Genomic DNA, 19,563 nt, shown 5'->3' on the forward strand with positions numbered 1-19,563 from the left:
TCCTGCGGGGTTTTTCCCCTCCCCCCCCTTTTCCTAAGCCCTAAGCCGCTTATCAGCTGATCCGCTGATAAGCCGCTAAACCGCTAATAGCGCTAATCCGCTAAGCTGTCAATAGGCCTGCTTCGCAAGACGAAAAAACTGCTATACGAAGAGCCTCACGGAACGGATTAATTTCGTCTTGCGAGGCACCACTGTACCAGCTTTTTACAGTACATCAAAAAGGTGCAGTGAGTGTCTTGAAACATCTGCTAATTAAAAAAAAAGGGTTGTGGCACATTCCCAAAGTCTTGTTTGTGTACCTTCGTATCTGTGGACTGGATATGTTCTTCTGTGTGTTGGTCAGGTACGACTTCTGTGTTGAGGAAAATGCAGAAGGACAAAAGTGTATTCTTCCCTGCAAGGAATGAATTGACTGGGTTAAGCCAATTTTGATTTAAAAAAGAAAAAGCTGTACTTTTAAAGCTGCCCATTTCAGGGATGCATTTCTGAGCATAGTCTTGTGCTGTGACTTTGGGGGGGTTTCAGCTTTCTCTCTTGTTCACGCAGCCCTTGCATCCTATGATTATATATTGAAAATTGTTCCCACGGTGTATGAAGACATGAGTGGCAAGCAACGGTACTCATACCAGTATACTGTAGCCAGTAAGGTAAGCATGCAGTAGTATATCCTTTGGTAGAAAGTGCTTGATGCAGCACACCCTACTGGATGAGCCTTCTGTTGTAGGTCCCATTTCCACTGTCGCTCTTACTTGTTGTGCTTCCTTGTGCTTGAAGTGAGTGCAATAGCAGCCCCTGCTGGAAAAGCGAAGAACTGATAATGAAACGGAGGTGCCATTGTATACTAAGGATGCTTGAGGAATTTGATCTGATCTGATCCACAACTCCTAGGTTGAAACTTCGTAATCCACCAGATGCAGTTCTCTGATCAAAAAGCTTATCAAAATACATACACTGTATCTAAATAGATTTCCTGTTTGGAAAGAAAATATTTTAGAAGTGCATGTTTGGAGAGAAAGTAGGTTTCAAAATTACACTTTGAATGTGCATTTTCATGTAGCTATTTCATAGGTGATTAATGCAGAATGGGACAGAATGGACTGACAGGTGGATACCCGTGAAAGAGACACAGACTGGAAACAGACTGATTCACCTATTTCCTACTTCTTGGTTTGCTATTGGTAATTCTGTATAGCCAGTGTAGGGAACCTTGGGCTCTCCAGATGCTGCTGAACTACAACTCCCGCCATTCCTGGTCATGCCATGGTTGCCAGGGCTGATGGAAATTGTAGTTCAGCTGTCTGCGGAGGCAGAGGTTCCCCACCCCTGACGTATGCCTAAAGCATGGTTGGGTTCATGAATTTTAGGGGAGATGTATATATTCTATTCCCATTACTTACCCCTCAGCTCCCAACTTTTCAAGCAGTAAGGCAATATAAGATTGAGGGTCTGGAGCAAAATGGCTTGTTTTCGAGTGGAGGAGGTTAACACCTTTTTAGTGTGCTTACTCTTTTCATTCCAGCCTGAATAACTTGGGATAGATACCCATACGTGGTGTTTCTTTTGATGTGACATGTTTTCAGAATATTGAGCTGCTCATAATTTTTCATGCTGTTTTTTTTAAATACATCAAGGTCTCCAAATGTGGGCTGGGTGTGCATGAATATCCAAGTGGGGCGGCTGCTAAATATAAGCTCAGGAAGGAGCAGAAAGGTTGCTTGAATCTATCCCAATTGGATGGGATTCAGGGGAAAAAATGAAACTGTTTCTTCCCAGTCTCGAGGTAGTCTCATGTTTACCAGAGGGTTCTTTTTGAGGGGCAGGCATGATTCTCTCTACTTCTAGTATAAGATAGTAACTTTATTATGTTGTCCTTTACCTTTTATTAATGGCCATTTTGAGCAGACATTTTAGAATGTGCAATGAGCTGGTCATTTGTCCCACCACTAATCCATTATGAGCTCATGTAACATAGTGGGTAAGAGACTGACCTGTAGACTACAAAGTCCCTAGTTCAGATTTCATTTCTGCTATGAGCTCCTTAGGTCAGGGGTGGACAACTTGCGGCCTGAGGGCCACATATGACTCTTTGACTAATTTCATGTGAGTGGCATTGAGGGAAAATCCGAGAGGGAAAAGGGGTGGCAGATAAAAAATGAGATGCCCCAGCCTCTTTTTACTCTGGCCAACACCAGATCCTGCTCTGCCCTCAAGAATACATAAGGAATACAACCTTCAACTGGAAAAAGGTTCCACATCCCTGCCTTAGGTAATCTTAGGCAAGCCACTGGTTCTCAGACCATCTCCAAATGGAGATTATAACTCAGTTCTACCTTATATAAATCTTTTTCAGGAGTACGTAGCATACAGCCATACAGGCCGCATCATTCCAGCCATCTGGTTTCGCTATGACCTGAGTCCTATCACAGTGAAATACACAGAAAGGCGACAGCCCTTGTACAGGTTCATCACAACAGTAAGTTTCCATTACATCATGTTCTCTATTTCTCCGTAGCTGACATGTCTTATATATGTGTGCATGCAAGTGCAGCTCATGTGACAGCGTCAGAAAAGAACCCTAATACCGAGGAATGTTAGAGGGAGGTTGGAATGAAGTTAAGTGGTTTTAGCAATAATGTTGTTAAGGGGTACGTAAAAATGGATTGTTAACATGTAAAAATGTAAAGTTATAATTTATTACGATAAAGTATCAAGATAAATGCAAAAAGGGTAAGGACTTGCTGAAACAACTATTGAACTAGAATACAAAAGAGGGAGGTGTGAGGAGGTCAGGGAAATAAGTAAACGAAAGACAAGACATGGAAAGATTGAAATGTTTTTAATTGCTTCTTTATTTCTTTTTTGTACTTTGTATTTCTTTTTGTTTTCTTTTTCTCTTTTTTCATTTTTGTAATTCTTTTGAAACTTTAATAAATATTATTATAAAAAAGAAAAAGAAAAGAACCCTAATACCGAACTCGACGACCAAAGTTCTTTATCCAGTTGAATAGCTCTTGTCTCTTGCACAGTCTGGGCTCTGGTATTAATTGCCTTGTTTTAATGGTACCAGCCCTTTTCTATTGCTACTAGAAATTGCCCATCATGATATATTCATGCCTTGTATACATAAGCTCCGCACTTCCACCATTTTGAGACGCCAGCCATCTTTTTAAGAATGGACACTGGAGTGGGGCAGGCGGGGCTGTTATATATTAAGATGTAGTTATCCAGCCCAGCTCAATGGCTCTCTGGACCGCCGTCACTCCTGCCGTCCCAGTCTTTGCTAACGCTGCCCGCTTGCCCTTCTGCATCATGGTTGCCTTGGAGACTGGCTAGCCGTCATTGCTGTGGAGAGGCTGCAGCCTTCTGGCCCAGCCAGAGATTATCCACTTGTGGCAGCTGGAGTTATTGTCAAGAGGGGCAGGCCTCAGAAGCACCCTGAATCTTGTTAAGCAGCAGATGCTTAGTTAAAAGCTACAAAGGAGGCCCATGGAAGGAGCACCTGCTGTTCCTTTTGTTGGGTAGCTTGTTTACCAGGCTGCACCCATACAACTGTCACAGAAACACTGAAGTGTTTTTAAATGTGTTCTCATGAGCATAGGTGGGAAAAGACCCTACTAGGCCGTGAGAGAATTTATCCAGGTTTGGAAATGTAAAACTTCCTATTGTTACCTCAGAAGGGAATGGACCTTTTTAGTGTCTCTCTCTGTGGGAACTTTAAGCAGGGCTGTCAGGAGGAATAGTGTTGATGTGCATGTATGCCTGGTCATCTGGGTCCGGCTCCGTGGCATTTTGTGTGTATTTGTTTATAGTAGGAGTGACATAAATGTGCGGACTGGCTGTTTTGGATACAATTTCCATGATTGTTCTTAAGGCACACAAAGGGTTTGTCTTGGCGCACACAAAAGCTGTTAGTAAAATAGTTGGGGAAGGAACAGCGCCACTAAACAAAAGTGTTGTTGTGCCCACATATTTGCTGGCTATATATAAGAGGAATGAGAGAGCACCTATCCGCTGTCTACTACTTGTGGATTTATTTTATTTTTATTTATTAAAACATTTATAGACCACGCTTTTATAAAAACACAGCAAGATGATATACAGCATACAAAATTACAATTGGATAAATAAAAACGTCAGTACAGTGGTACCCTGCAAGACGAATGCCTCGCAAGACGAAAAGCTCGCTAGACGAAAGGGTTTTCCGTTTTTCGAGGTGCTTTGCAAGATGAATTTCCCTATGGGGTTGCTTCGCAAGACGAAAACGTCTTGCGAGTTCTTGCGAGTTTTTTCCCTCCCCCCCCTTTTTCTAAGCCGCTAATAGCCGCTAAGCCGCTAATAGCTGTGCTTCGCAAGACGAAAAAACCGCAAGACGAAGAGACTCGCAGAACGAATTAATTTTGTCTTGTGAGGCACCACTGTAAATACATCAATAAACACTGGTTGGTAAAAGTAAATTCACATTGCAAAGGCCTGCTTGAATAACACAAGTTTTTTAAGGAGACATCTAAAAGATGGCAGGGACGAGTCTTGCCAACTGGCCGGAAATTCCACCAAAATATGTGTAGCTAAGTACAAAATGGGTAAGATGAGACTATCTGTTGTGCTTTTGAGTAGTGAGCACTCAGCACCAAGCACTAAAAGATGCATCACTTGTTTGCCTTATTTTCTGGAACCAACAAGGCACAGCTGTCTAGACCAAGGGGGTGCATCCACAAAACCTCATTCCTAGCGTCTTTGATGAGAGTTTTTATTTCTCTTAAAGAAGGAGGAGGAGGAGGATTCTGCCTTCCCCTCTCTCAATTGCTGAATGCGTCTACCTTTGATTTTTTTATAAGTGCATGCAGGGAAGGCAGAGACTAAGCAGATGCCAGGTATGTGTGAGTCATAAGTAATCAGTGGTACAGAGCCGCACAGATGAATATGTTTTTCTCTGTGTGTGTTTTTCTTCTTGTATTTGCTGCTCTGAAGTCATATTTTCCTGCCCTCAATGCAAAAAGTACATTCCCTCCTCCCTACTTGCGGTATAAAACGTCTTGTGTCAGCTGATCCGCATGGATTGAAATTACCCAACTCCTTCTGGTGTCATTCTCCCTGAAAAGTAAGTTTGCATCACTGTAAGAGGAGAACAGGGTGGGGGCAAGGGAAATAGCAGAAACAGAGGAGTGATGGTGGAAGCCATGCCCATTTCTTTTTTAAAAAAGAAATTCAGTTGTACAGGGGTTTATTTCCTCTGCCTTTTTTGTGGTTTTCAGTTCTGAGAATGTCAGCTGTGCTGCGGAAAATAAATTTACCGAGACTTTTTGTAACTGAAACATCTTCCCATTTTGCTGGGCTCGTTGGACACATATGCCTAAGTTAAAAATACACAAAGAAAGGAGCAATTCCTCCCTTGCTGCTGCTTGCTATTAAAGTCCTGTTTACTCATGCTTCCTAATTCCGTTTCAAACTTGGCCACTGTTCTCTTTGGCTGCTGTCCCCTGTGTCACATGCTAATAGATCTATGTGGTGACAAGGGGGCTTGGCTTCCCCTCTGTGAAAGGTTTACAGCTCATTTTATTTATCTGCTTTACAGCCCAGTCCTATACTATCTCCTCCTATTAAGTTCATTGGGACTTACTTTCAGGTAATGTGCACAGGATTGCAGTCTCAAAGGAGTCATTCCTTCCTGAATGTCTTGTTTCCCATCTGTCCAAAGTCTATTCTTCTTGAGTTTTACTGTTCCTAGAACATGATCCTTGACCTCCTGTTTCTTTATTTTGAGAATTTCTTGAACTTTTTTCTCACCTGGATTAACTCTGCTTATTTTTTGCTACTTATCCATTTTAAATCTCACTTGTCTGGGGCGGGGAACTGTGGGTATCTCCCATCGGCCATAGCCAACATGGCCAAGGGATGGTAAGAGTTGCTGAGGTCCACAGGGAGACTCACCTTCGCCCTCTGTTAAATATAGTGGCTAAAGTGTTGGATTTGCCTTGAAACATAATCATTTCCCCATTTGGGAAATCTGAAAAAATTCCCAACATCAATCTGCTATGAAGGTGCTTGAGATAAGGACTGTATGGTGCTGTGCACACTAGAAACAGATAACTGATAAGGAAGTTAAGAAGATATGGGGGTTCAGTGTGCAGAAGAAGCCACAGAGTGGTGATTAAGCTCACAAGCTGGAGGAGGAGAGGGCAGAGGGTGAAGAAAGAAGAAGAAGAAGAAGAAGAGTTTGGATTTGATATCCCGCCTTTCACTCCCTTTAAGGAGTCTCAAAGCGGCTAACATTCTCCTTTCCCTTCCTCCCCCACAACAAACACTCTGTGAGGTGAGTGGGGCTGAGAGACTTCAAAGAAGTGTGACTGGCCCAAGGTCACCCAGCAGCTGCATGTGGAGGAGCGGAGACGCGAACCCGGATCCCCAGATTACGAGACTACCGCTCTTAACCACTACACCACACTGGCTCTCCCCAGCTGTGAGTGGGGGTGGGGTGCACTTTCCCCATCCCCTGGGAAACTCAACAAACTTGCTGTACCTGAAACTGTGTGTGGAGAGTGCAGCTGAATGGGACACAGCTGTGGGTGGCCTGAGGAAGTACCATCCACCTTGGGCCTGCCCATAGAAAGCAAGTCTTGAAAGGGAGAGACTAGGGTGATGTCCGCTGTTTCCATGAACTCTTCTCATTGTGAGATGTTAGTGAGAGTTTGTTAGACCCTGGGCGAGAACTAGGAAAGAAATTCATCATAGAATCAGCACACCCGTCGAAAACACATCCAATATACTAATAGTGAATTCATTCTCCAAATGCTGTTCCTAGGGCAGCTTCTAGGAGCCAAAAGTGCCCCAGAAGGAGCACAAAGTGCCCCCCACCAGAGGTACTACCCCTCCCCTAACACCCCATGCTGGACTAGGTGGGCCATTTTGTCTGATCCAGCAGGTTCACCTTACGTTCTTATGACAAAAGTTAAAGGGTAGAAAACAGAGGATTGAGCCAAGAGTAGTGAGGATTTGTTTAGGGGTGTGATAACTAATAACAAGGTCACCTTTTTTTGGTCATGGTATTTATGAATAGGCTGTGGATCTGAATGTGGGAAACGGGGTTCTACTTATTGCCCAGCTCTCTGAATGATCTTACACTTAGCTTCCTAGCTCAGTCAGTAGAGCATGAGACTGTTAATCTCAGGGTTGTGGGTTTGAGACCCACGTTGGGCAAAAGGCTCCTGCATTGCAGGCAGTTGGACTAGATGACCCTCGTGGTGCCTTCCAACTCTACAGCTCTGTGATTCTATAGGCTGCCTGAAAATAGCTAAATGGAAACCAAGGAGGACCTCTGTACGCTTGAGGACCAACTTGATCTTCCTTACACCAACCCGTTTTTTTGTTTCTTTCAACATGTCAGATTTGTGCCATCGTTGGAGGAACCTTCACAGTGGCTGGGATTCTTGATTCCTGTATTTTCACTGCCTCTGAAGCCTGGAAGAAGATCCAGCTAGGGAAGATGCAGTAACAAAGCAACTCTCCTCCAGGTCCTGTGAGAAGAAGCAAAGAATAAAAACGTCACTGCTATTCATTTTCCTCCTTTGTATCATTTTCCATTGGTACATGCCACTTTAATTAGTTAATTGAAGACTTTGTAAAAGAGCAAACAAATCTAGTAGAGCAATCCTAACAAGGAGCTGGGGAGGTATGGAGCAGAGGACCCACCCGGTGTTACATCCAAAGGTCTACCAGCCCTGAAACACACCTTTGGGGCTTTCTATGCCCTACTGCAATCGAAAGTACTGTCAGTGGGAGATGACCATCTGCCTGGCATAGCTTGGAACTCAGCTATGGCAGAGGCCCCCCCCCCCCCAGCAACACTCCTCTTTGCTGGCAAAAGCCACTGGTGAGGAATCTATGCAGCATTCTAGCCCTCTCCCACTACTCTGCCAGCCATCAAAATGTAAGGTTCAGATTGCACTCTGTGTGTCTTGAAAGATGGCAGCATTGACAGGTGGGTGGGGTTTCCTACACTACATCCTCTGAAAATGATTTTTGTTGTAAAACCAAATCCTATGGATCTGACTAGTATAATTATTTTTAAATTCTCACAGGTGCTGGTCAAGGCGAAAACTAATTATGCAAAGTAGATTTTTCTTTTCAATCAAAATGGACAATCAATGTTGTCTTTGACAAAAATTGTGCATGAAAACCCCTATTGAGATCATTCTGAACAACAGTAAAATAGAACGATCTATTTCTATTAATCTTCTGGGATGTTAAAATGGTTTCTCTTCTTTTCAGAAACTGAACAGTTTTAGCATTTATAGATGGCATAAGGCAGCAGGACAAAAGCAGAACGAATGAATTGCGAACTGCAATATGCAGCAGAAGATGATTATCGCTATCTATTGCTGCATTTTTTTGTTACTTCCTTCTGCCTTTTGAAGCATTTACTACCCCACCTGCCCAGGTTAGAATGTCTGGATTGAAAGAGGAGAGAATGAGGCACTCCAGTAACTTGGATGGATGAGCATAATTTTGAAAGACACAAATGCCAAGAACATAGGACTTGGCCCCCAGTATGTGGAATCTAAGTCCTTGTACATATTTTTCAATTGTTTGCTTATATTTAAAATTATTTTAGATTGCCAACATTTGCCAAGGAGGATTGGTACAGCCCTGTAAAAAACGAGACAAGGTTGCAGCACAGATGTTTTCTACAGGTGCATTTCAATCTTAAGTATAAAACAATTGTTTGTGTGTGCCTGCAATGATTGGGGGAAAGGCAGAAATACTGCTAGTAGTAGTTTTTAATATGCTGTTGACATTGAGAACTACAGCAAGATCTATAATTTCATTAGACCTCAAATAGTCCTTTGATATATGAATCAAGTGATAATTAGTTGCATGCTTTGTACATTTTATATCACCTAGATATGAATGCACATTGGCTGTGTGTTCTCTAGGTTTTGCTGCACTTCTTAAAATAAACACTAAGAATTTCCATGTTACAGTTTGGGGGAGGGTATTTTGTTGCTGGAATAATGTGTGATCTTTTAAGGGTGACCTTTGAAAAATGTGGAAGTGTCATATCAAGACACTGTGACTAAATGACACAAATCTGTACATATTTACTTGGAAGTAAGTCTAATTGAATTCTATGGAGTTTACTTTTAGGTAAAAGGATACAGAATTACAGCAGGGATGGTGAATCTTTGACCCTCTAGGTGTTATTTGGCTACAACTCACATCATCCCTGACCACTAGCCATCTCTTTGGTGGTGGTGGTGGTGGTGGGGAGCCTGACCCAGGTCTTGCTATTTGGTGGGGGGTTTCATCTGGTATTGGCAGCCATGGCTAGGAGCACTGCCAGCTGACCAGCCCTCCTGTCAACCTGCCAAGGCTCTTCACATCCTCCCTTCCTAGAGGGGAGGCAAGGAGCTGGGAGAGCCTTACCGCTGCTGCTGCTGTTGCTTTCAGTGTGGTGGCACCACCACCACAACAAAAAGTAAGCCAGGAGAGAGGCAGCCATGACCACCATCACCAGGAAGAGGAAAAGGGGCAAGGTGAGGGCAACGAGGGGCCCCACATCGTGATTTGTCGCAGGTCCCACACGCCCCTATAGTGGGTTCACCTGGCTGGAGCTGACAAAAGTCCATCTGGAGGGCCACAGGTTATATCCCCCCACCCCTGGGATTACAGCCTTCATCTGCCCAGTATGTCTGTGTGAAAATTTCACTCTGCTATGGTGTTGGAAAGATAGCAACTTTTCTCTGATTGAAATTCTCACTGATTCCCCCCCTCCTCAACAGCCCTTTCTTCACTGATTTTGAATCCTTCATGCTTTTACAATGTTGATAAAACATCTTTAGAATTCCCCCTATCTTTCTTACGAAATGATTTGTTATATTGGTGTAAAACTGGATCTTGTAACTTCCTGTATCTTGTTTAATATTTGGATGGATTTTATACATTTTTTTCCATTTGCAAAAATCAAATTGAAAATAATACATGAGTGTTCATTTCTGTCTCCCTGTGCCTTTCTTACATGGATATGAGGTTGGGTTTTTCTGAGGAGGAAAGTGTACTGTACCACTTTTCATCCAAATGCCACTTTTAAACCCCCCCCCATTCCACTAGCCCCTTCAAGTCTCTTCTGCTCTCACCAGAGGCCTAAAATTGCCATGCATGGAAAGAGCCTTCCCCCCACCCCCTGCCTGCCCCATGTCATTTATTACAGACATGAGCCCCCTCCTTCCTGCCCCATTGTCCTTCCTGTCCATGCATGTTGAACCAGCCAATGTTTACAATGCAATGATCAGGACATAAGAAGAGCCTGCTGGATCAGGCCAATGACACATCTAGTCCAGCATCCTGTCTTCTCAGTGACCATGCCAGTGGGGAAACGACTGGGCCAAACATGAGCACAAGAGCCCTTTCCCTTCCTGGGCTTTCTAGCAACTGGTATTTTGAGGATTGCTGCCTCCAACTGTGGAGGATGTTGGACTAGTGTAAATACAGTTATGGAGAAACTGTATAAAACCACAGCAATCCTTTTTAAATTGTGGCTATGGATCTCAAGACCAGAAGTGCCCTGGACCTGTGTGAGGACCTGCTGGAACCAAATTCATCACAGGCTGTCCAGATGCAGGAAGAGGGCAAGGGCTCCTGCCTGCCCCTCCAATAGTTGTGCAGAAGAGGCAATACTACTGGTGGGTGTAGTTTCTCATTGCAAGCTGCGGAGGCTGAAATCTCCCCTTCCCTGCAGACTTATTTAAATGGAAAGGAGCTTTTGTTCTCTTTTTGCATCTGGCCATCTCGTAGCTGCGAGGACAGCTAGCACGGGCGAGGTGTGGGAGTCCTTTAAAAGTGTATGGGACGGCGGCTGCTTCAAGTGTGCAAAGATGGAAGGAGAACAAAATGTTTAGAAATCAAAGCGAGCGCAGAGCGCATACGAATACGCCGCGCTGCTGGCGGGGCATTTATCCGCTGGTCTCACTAGTTTTCTATATCCTGGCGGAAAGTGGGCTCAGCCCAGGAGCGGGACAGCCCTCGCATTCCCTATAGCAGCGGACTTGAGGCTCTCCCTCCGCGCGCCTCGCTGCTTCGGACTGCAAAGCTCCGCTCGCTCGAGGCGCGGTAGTCAAAGCAAGCAGCGCCCAGCTCTCTGCATCGGCTCCTGCTGCAGTTTCTCCCGAAGGGCGCGCGGGGGCGCTGTCCGTTCCTCCTGCGCTTCCGTCCCGTCGACGTTTCTCGGAAGCGGGTGGCGTTCTCGCGAGAGCTGAGGTCTCACCAGCACCGGCGGAAGTAGAATCAACCTCTCTTTCCGGGCGGCCATAGCCGAGGCAGCAGCGGGTAAGAATGGAAGGAGGATTGTAATCTGTTATCATCTGCCCACTGACGGCCGAGACCCCGTTGCAGTTTACCGGGGAACATGCGGGGTGGAGGGGGCGTCGCGGTGGTTCCTATATTTGAGGCGGGAGGAACCGGTTTCTCCGTCGGATCTGCTCACCTCTTTCCGTGGCCGGTTTGGGGCCTGGGAATGCCTGACAGTGGTGCGCTTCGCCCCATAATGCTCTCCGGTGGAAGTGCTGTCTGAGGAGGGGGTGGAAGGGAGAAAGTGGATAGAAGGCCTGACGTTGGAACGCATTCCCAGGTTATGAGGACTGAGACGGCTGGAGTGCTTTCTTTTCATCTGTTGCGCGGCTTCCTATATCCAGTAATACGAGTTGGAGTGTCTGGATGCTTTCCCTTTCCACATAATACGGAGCCACATCTCCCAGCGTCAGGTTGATGGGAGTTGGAATCCAACGTCTGTAGGATCACGATTTACCTAAATGCTGATCTAACCTGATAAAGCTGTTCCGTGTGTCTTTGAGCCTCACTTTCCATTTTACTGCTTATGTTCTCTCAGCGTTTTACTGGGGTATTGAGATGTTTAATTTTACTCCATCCCCGTCTCTTGGGAGTGCTGCTTGTCCCAATTATTTTAGTGTTGTAGCTGCCACTGTTAAAAATCCTATGCACACTTTTTTGGGCATAATGCACACTGAACATGGCAAGAATTATTTCTCCTGATACACATTGCTGCTGGTTTCAGTTCAGCTGAGCAACTTGAACTTTTATTGCATGAGCATGAATATAATAGTTGAGCAGACATTGATTTATCATAGCCAGAATATAGTCAATAATGACTAAGCCGGAATGCACCTATACCAAATGAATTATTATCTGGGCCTTAAGAAATATTGCGCTGAAAGCTTTTAACTCCAGCGCTGTGAAAGAAACATTTTACAGGACATTAATAGAGCTTTATATATGTCTTGTAAGCCTGACATTCCAGTGTCAGGCTCACAACACTGCATCCTCACAGCTCCAAATGTCTCAGACTTGCTTGTCTTAACTTTCTCAGGATATATCCAAAGTGCAAAAGTGTCTTTGAGACCTTGGCTGCTGACATGTTTTTGAGTTTGCGGGCGCTATTTTCCAGTTATTAAGTTTTTTTTTTTTATAAATACTGTTTTATTGGGGAATGATTGGTAGTCATTGTTTTTCCTTGCTAGACTTCAGTGTGAATAATTTGGTGTGCATATTTTTTTCCTTCTCTAGTCAAAATGAAGTTCAATCCATTTGTGACCTCAGACCGCAGCAAGAACCGCAAACGGCACTTCAATGCGCCATCTCACATTCGCAGGAAGATCATGTCTTCTCCCCTTTCCAAGGAGTTGAGGCAGAAATACAATGTCCGTTCTATGCCCATCCGAAAGGATGACGAAGTCCAAGTATGTGTTTTGAGTTATTGATTTCTTCTGCGAAGAGTAATGGTTTTGTTTTCAACTAATAAAGGCAATAGACGTCAGCGAGGTAAATGGTTAGTTTTGAAAACAATTTCTAAGCAACATTTTGTGGGTTTCCTTATGCATCAAATACCAAATTATTTCTCAACTGCATGGAGATCAGGCCCAGTTCACTCAAGCAGCAATTTTTGGTGGTCACCTTTGTGCTGTCCCACATAAGAAGCTGTTTTATGCCAGTGTGTGGAAGCAAAAACAGCAAGTGTGTCTGTGGCATTTCAGATCAAGTGTGGTTTGGCTGATTGTCATACTATCAAAGCCCTTTAATTTCAATCAATTAAAATTGGGTAAGAGTCATGTCATGCAAACAATTTTTTGCACTCTTCCTACCGCTTCTTTACCGGTTTGTAGTGATGTCCAAATAGGTCAAACAGTGCTTGGTGAAAACCAGAATTGGAAACTGGTACGCAAACAAACTTCAAACCAGAATTTGTTAGCATTCATTGTTTGTGCCAGCCATAGTTTGCCAGATTTGGATGTCATGGTGGACTTGTTACTTACAACCAGGAAGAGGGAAATTAGCCAAAATCAGGAAGAGGAAGGTGGCTGTGTTCCCATGGTACAATCCCAATGTCTGGTTTTTACAATCTGGAACTGTGGTCTGAAGTGAACCCTCAGGAGAAGAAAGCTACCATAGTAGCATTGTGCTATGGAAAAAGAGCAGAGCATGAAAGACATCTTAATCGTCTGAGCTGTCTCCTTGTCTTTGGGATGAAGGTCAGTTATGTCAACTTTATCCTCATAGGAATGAGAGGAATCGCTGGAACACTGGGAGTAATGCACAAGCAAGTCAATGAAGGTTTTAAGATTGCCTTCCAGCAAATACCGTAGCTGGAAAGTGTGCTTTTTTGATGTGCAGATTTATTTCTGTTGGAGTGAAAAAACATTCAGTTTTCAGATTAGCGATGTACTGTGGGTGCTTGCAATAAAAGCTTTTAAATATAGTAAATATTTAATATTGTATCAGTCTTATTGTCCCTGAATCTAGTTTCCTGCCTGGCCTATGTAAGAGAAAGTCTTTCCTGTGGCATTTTATTTAATGCAATGCTTAGTACGTGAAGTTCTCTGCTGTAGAAAGGTGATTGCGATACTGTGTATAACAATGATACCTGAGAATGTTAAATATTTTTTGTATTTGTAGGTCGTCCGGGGTCATTACAAAGGGCAGCAGATCGGCAAGGTAGTCCAGGTATACAGAAAGAAGTATGTCATCTACATTGAACGTGTACAGCGTGAGAAAGCCAATGGCACAACTGTACACGTCGGCATTCACCCTAGCAAGGTAATCTTGGCTGAGATGGTATGCAAGGGAAATGCTCATGTTTCTTGAATTCTTCTGTTAAATAGAGTGCAATCCTGGTAGCTGTAGTTCTGCAATCAAAACTCTCTTGTTTCCCCAAAAGCCGTTGTTAAACATGCATGATCATCAAGAAAAAGAGGCACATCAGGAGACCAAAACTTGGAACAATCCAAGGATCTTTTTCAGAAAACTAAAACTTTCATATGTGGTGGTTAAAGAATATAATCCATAGAAAAGTAGCTGTCACTTTACAGCACTTAATATATACAGTCGTACCTTGGAAGTTGAACAGCTTAGTTCCCGAATGTTTCGGCTCCTGAATGTCGCAAACCCAGAAGTGACGGTTCCGGTTTGCGAACTATTTTTGAAAGCTGAACGTCCGTCAGGGTTTCTGCGGCTTCCAATTGGCCGCAGGAGGTTCCTGCAGTCAATCAGAAGCTGTGTTTTGGTTTTGGAAGTCGAATGGACTTCCGGAACAGATTCTGTTCGACTTCCAAGGTACAACTGTACTTCATTTAGTGATTATAATGTTGAAGTCTATAGCGTTATGAAAAAATAGAGAATCATAATTGAGAGAATAAGGCATCTGACCTAGCCTAAGTTACAAACTTCACAAAGTTACTGGGATATTAGAATTTTGATAACTAATTATAGAAAATATAAATTTCAGTCAAAGATTAATGAAGCTTATTAGAGCATATCCAGAGGCATAATATAAAGCAGGCATATATCAAGGATTGTCTAGTATATGCTAAACCAGGAAAGACACAAGTAGTGTAGGATGAAAATCAGCTTCAGCAGACTGGTTTTGAACTTCTAGCAGTGCTGATTGAGGGTTGTGTGGAAGTTTTGGATCTTAAGACTTTCTGGCTCTTCAAGTTTGCTTTTGTTAATATGTTGAACATGTTTAGAACAAATAAAAGCATGTTAACTGTTCCTTTTGAAACTCAGGGTAATTGCTGTGCTTTCTCAATATTTACTGGTTGGGATTGTTGATTGCTCCAAAGAGTAGTGCTGATGATGAGGTGCATCTGGGGCAGAAGCAGAACTTCCATAGCAGTAACACAATCCAGTTTAGTCTGCTCTATCTCTGCATGACAGAATACCTCCTGGTTCTTGTGTGGACAGGGACTGCATGAACTCACTCCAGATACGCTATTCCTGGAATATTTTAACTGATACATCCATTTTCCCTAAGATTTGAAGTACAGTGCAAATTGTGCCATCATTGTGCCAATGTTTGTTCTTCTATAGCAATGGTATCAAAGATGTGCACATTCAGATTCCATGATGAGAGACTGGATGCTGTTGGGTCTGTTATAGCATTGAATTCAGACAAGATTTGAGAGGGTTATGGTTGGCAAGCCATATGGCCTTGGCCATGCTGCTTTGATAAAATAAGTAGCTATCATCTACACATTTATATCAGTGGTGCAGGGATTTTACTGGTTTCCTGTTGCCATAATTTGAAGTGCTGATTTTGACATCTAAAACACTTTGTTACATGGGCAGTGTGTACCTTGGAAATCTTTCTTCCTTTGCTTGATGGAGAGTTAGTGAAGAGCTGCTTTCGTTCCCCCAAATACATGGGAAAAATACAGACAATGAGGACATTGTCATGCTTATTGCCTGCATTCCACTTTTGGAATGTGAAATCAGTTTTGTTGTCAGAAATATGGTGGTGATCAAGGGTTGTGGGATGTATCATTATGCTTGTCAGGCATGAAATTAATTTTCTTCCAAGAAAAGCTGGCATGTTTATCATGCCTTGGTGAAATACTTTGGGGGGAAATTAATAAGGAAAAAAAGTGAGACATATGTGCATTGTTCCTTTGGCAATAAGACACTTTACATCACGTTGAATGAAGTTTTAAGGCCTCGCTACAATCTACATACAAGTTGTTGTGGTATAGTGAGCCAGTGTGCTAGGGACTGGGAAACAGGATCCCACTTAACCCTGAAGCTAAATTGGGTGACATTAGGCCTAACTTAGGTGGGTTCCAAGTTCGAAAGCACATCAAGTGCAACTAGATAAATAGGTACTGCTCCGGCGGGAAGGTAAACGGCGTTTCCGTGCACTGCTCTGGTTCGCTAGAAGCAGCTTAGTCATGCTGGCCACATGACCCGGAAACTGTCTGCGGACAAACGCCGGCTCCCTCGGCCTATAGAGCGAGATGAGCGCCGCAACCCCAGAGTCGTCTGCGACTGGACCTAATGGTCAGGGGTACCTTTCCCTTTACCTTTAGGTGGGTTCCAAATTTGTTATGTTATCCTTTGCAGGCCTTACTCAAAGTAGCCACCATATATTGTATCTTGGCTGAAGCTTTTTCTTGCTCAGTAACAAGATTAGCTCTATGTATGTTATGCCAGTAAGAGTAGGATTTATTTTGAGAAAATATAAACTGAGAATAACACATAGCAAAAAGCTGACATTAGTGCCCTGTTACTGTGTGCTGGTATTCTTTCATGCTGTAAAGTGAAGTAGGCAAGTCTTCCAGATGTTTTCTCACATGAATATTGCCTTCTACCCAGTAACAGAGAAGTTCTTAAATGAGCGCTCCTAGTTCTGAAATTTGGCCTCTGCTCAATTCAGCCCTCCCATTTTCCAGTTTCCCTCCACTTCCCTCTTTCCACATTTGCAAATTTACCAAGTTGCAAGGTTAGACAGTGTGGGGGAGAGAAGGAAAAAACCCGTTGAGATTAAAGCCCAAAACTGTTTCCTCTGTGACTCATCTAGTAGAAGGAATAAAAATGAATAATTGTTAGGGTTCCTATAATTTTTAGGAACTAGAGAGTTCAAACATACCCAGAAGCAAATCCTCTTGGCTGCCATTTTCCCTCTTCTCTTCCGTCTCCCTCCACCATGCTGCTTGATGAGCCTAGCCAATGATACTGGCATACAAGAGAGCTGGAAGTGGTGGAGGAACTACCACCAAGTTGGAGAATTATTGGAAGAAGCCTGTATTTTTTCTGAGAATTCCTCAAAAATACTATTAAAATTGCCATACCAAGTAAGGATAAGCAGTGCTTGCATACTTCTAATTTGTAGATACTTGATGATGAACTATTAGAACTTTTATACTGAGTCATTAGACCAGAAGCAATGCTCGCTACTGTTTTTACTGCTTAGGTATCAGTACTGCAGTGTTATTACTCTAATCAAATTAGATGGAAAAATATCATCTGCATCTGAGTGGTGGGATGAAGCTAATCCCAAGCACCAATTAGGGTATTTGTGCATAATAACCAAATGTTACCTGAGGCCATTATGTTACTGTTGCTTGGATAAATTCCGGCTTCTGCAGCTTGAGAATGGGATGCTTGTGATGGATGTGCTCTCAGACAGAAGGTGGTTCATTTTTCAGGGATTGTTTGGGCCTCTGCTAAATTAACCTTTATTAATCCCTGACAGTTTTGCTGATTGTACATTGTTACGCTGGTTGTCTGGTCACATACTGTCTACTGACTGCCTTTTTGGTCAGATATTCCTGGGAGCCTAATGCTGATATCACCAGATAATTGGCTTTCTCCCTATTTAGTACAATTGCCTTTAAAAACCAACATTTCTTCTTAATGTTGTTGCTTTGCTTCAGTTCTCAGGAGATTTCATTTTTAAGCCATGTTCCTTGTTTTACAATAACCATAGTGCATAATTCTGCTCACCGTACTTGCTGTAACAGTAGTGATGAGCCCTAGCTTTGTTCTTGACATTGGAATTAGGGAATGGGTAGGGTGGGATATCACCCTGAGTTTTGTTGTGGTTCTTTAGATGTTTCAAGCATGACATGACAAACAAAAGCCCCAGTCCTTTGCTTGAGTTTGGAGCTGGAGTGACTGTTCCAAATTGTAACTTTGGAAGTGCTTATGGGTTTCCCCAGTCCACTTTCAAACTCCCAAGTGACATTAATTGAGTTTCAGATGCGCAATGTGACTGTCATAACTTTGCATGAGTTGTCATAATACTGAAATTATTCAACCCTTTTCTCCTTTCCATCAAATTCAGGAGTGACAGTGAACATTCTGCCCAAGTGTCTGGTGTCAGTAATGGTCTGGATAAGGACTAATAAATTCAGGGTCAATCCAAACAATTAGTCGTATAGGGTGGTTCCATGAACAAGAGAAGTGGTGTTTGGGCTCTTTGGAATAGATTGCATTTCCTTTAAGGATCACACTTGTCACTTGGGAGTGGAATTAATGTATGGCAGCTAGGTAGTTAATGCCATTCAGCAATTTTCAGTTAACAGTCCCTGTTTTCTAGTTAGTTACAAATCAAAGCACTCAGAAGAGAGCCTTTGCTGTGCTGGTGTCCTGTTTATGAAATTCCCTCTCTGAAGACACTGGCTGGTTATTTATTTTTGTTCTTGAGTTCTACTGTAGACTTGATAGATTTGGGGGGAAAGTTTTATTTTTCATACTTGCTTTGTTTTTGTTCTCTGAGTTGTATTGACAAAATGTTTATTTTGACTCCCTAGGTGGTGATTACAAAACTAAAGCTGGACAAGGATCGTAAGAAAATATTGGAACGTAAAGCAAAGTCTCGCCAAGTTGGCAAAGAGAAAGGAAAGTACAAGGAGGAAACAATAGAGAAGATGCAAGAGTAAAATGGACTCTTTTGTGAAACCCATTAAAGTTTCAATAAAACCTAACCTGCAAGTGTTCTCATTTTGTATCTTAACATAAGACAGAGACAGCAACAGCATTAGGTAAGAATTGGCCTTCCTCTGCCAGCAGGAATTACGGAGCAAGATATCTAGCAGATTTTCCTTGGCAGGGAATTCAAATTTTACTCAGCATCTGTTTTGATCTCTCCTCTAAAAATAGATTTATTCAGTGCAGAAAATGTTGAATGGATAGTCATGCCTGAATCATATTTCTCATTAAGAACATCTGAAACAGTCAAATAGCTGTGGTCACATGCAAGCTCTAAGTCCAATTAAATGCAAAAAATGGATTATTTTAAAAAGAATACAGCTGACCACTACAATAAAAAAAGCAGGGACACTCATGCAAAGTCAAATGGTTCAGTTTAGGGAGAAGCTAATAAATTACAGGCTTTTTGGCCTAGCAGCAATTCTGAATTAAATGGTGTCTATTAGAGTTATTAAGCATATAGAAAAACTGGTCTTATTGAGGAAGGGATTTGCATGCTTGAGCAGGTTATAATAGGTATTCAGTTATATTGTTACCTTTAAAAATCATTTGTCAGTAGGCCTGGCCCTGGAGGGTGTAAAGAAGGCTTATAACAAAGGTCCTCAAGTAAAAACAACGGTTGCATGGAACCTCTTGGTTAAACAGCAGGAAACAATGGGGAGGAATAAAATGATAGTTTTCATAACAATGAGAAGCAGTGTGATCCCCCACTTTATAAATTATTCATATATGATTGGAGTTGGTGTTGAGCTGTACGTTTTGGGAGAATACCAAGTGATTCAGGATACCAAACAA

General features: G+C 42.7%; 2 protein-coding genes across 2 annotated transcripts in view; both read left to right on the forward strand.

Annotated features, from left to right (window-relative positions):
* ERGIC1 (endoplasmic reticulum-golgi intermediate compartment 1) overlaps positions 1-7,548 on the forward strand; it is a 74,636-nt gene extending 67,088 nt beyond the window's left edge. Inside the window, exons 8-10 of the mRNA XM_081852182.1 lie at positions 547-647; positions 2,351-2,473; positions 7,382-7,548. Coding sequence (XP_081708308.1) covers positions 547-647; positions 2,351-2,473; positions 7,382-7,489 — 332 coding nt within the window. The 3' untranslated portion in view covers positions 7,490-7,548. The remainder of the gene's footprint in view (positions 1-546; positions 648-2,350; positions 2,474-7,381) is intronic.
* A 3,646-nt stretch (positions 7,549-11,194) lies between these two features.
* RPL26L1 (ribosomal protein L26 like 1) lies at positions 11,195-18,764 on the forward strand. Its single transcript, XM_081852200.1, has 4 exons — positions 11,195-11,319; positions 12,574-12,746; positions 13,960-14,100; positions 18,591-18,764. Exons 2-4 carry the CDS (start codon positions 12,579-12,581, stop codon positions 18,717-18,719), a joined length of 438 nt encoding a protein of 145 aa, XP_081708326.1. The 5' UTR covers positions 11,195-11,319; positions 12,574-12,578; the 3' UTR covers positions 18,720-18,764.
* Positions 18,765-19,563: the final 799 nt, after the last annotated feature.

Source organism: Podarcis erhardii, assembly GCF_964252035.2.
Source record: "Podarcis erhardii genome assembly, chromosome: 2".
In the NCBI taxonomy this organism is placed as follows: Eukaryota; Metazoa; Chordata; class Lepidosauria; order Squamata; family Lacertidae; genus Podarcis; species Podarcis erhardii.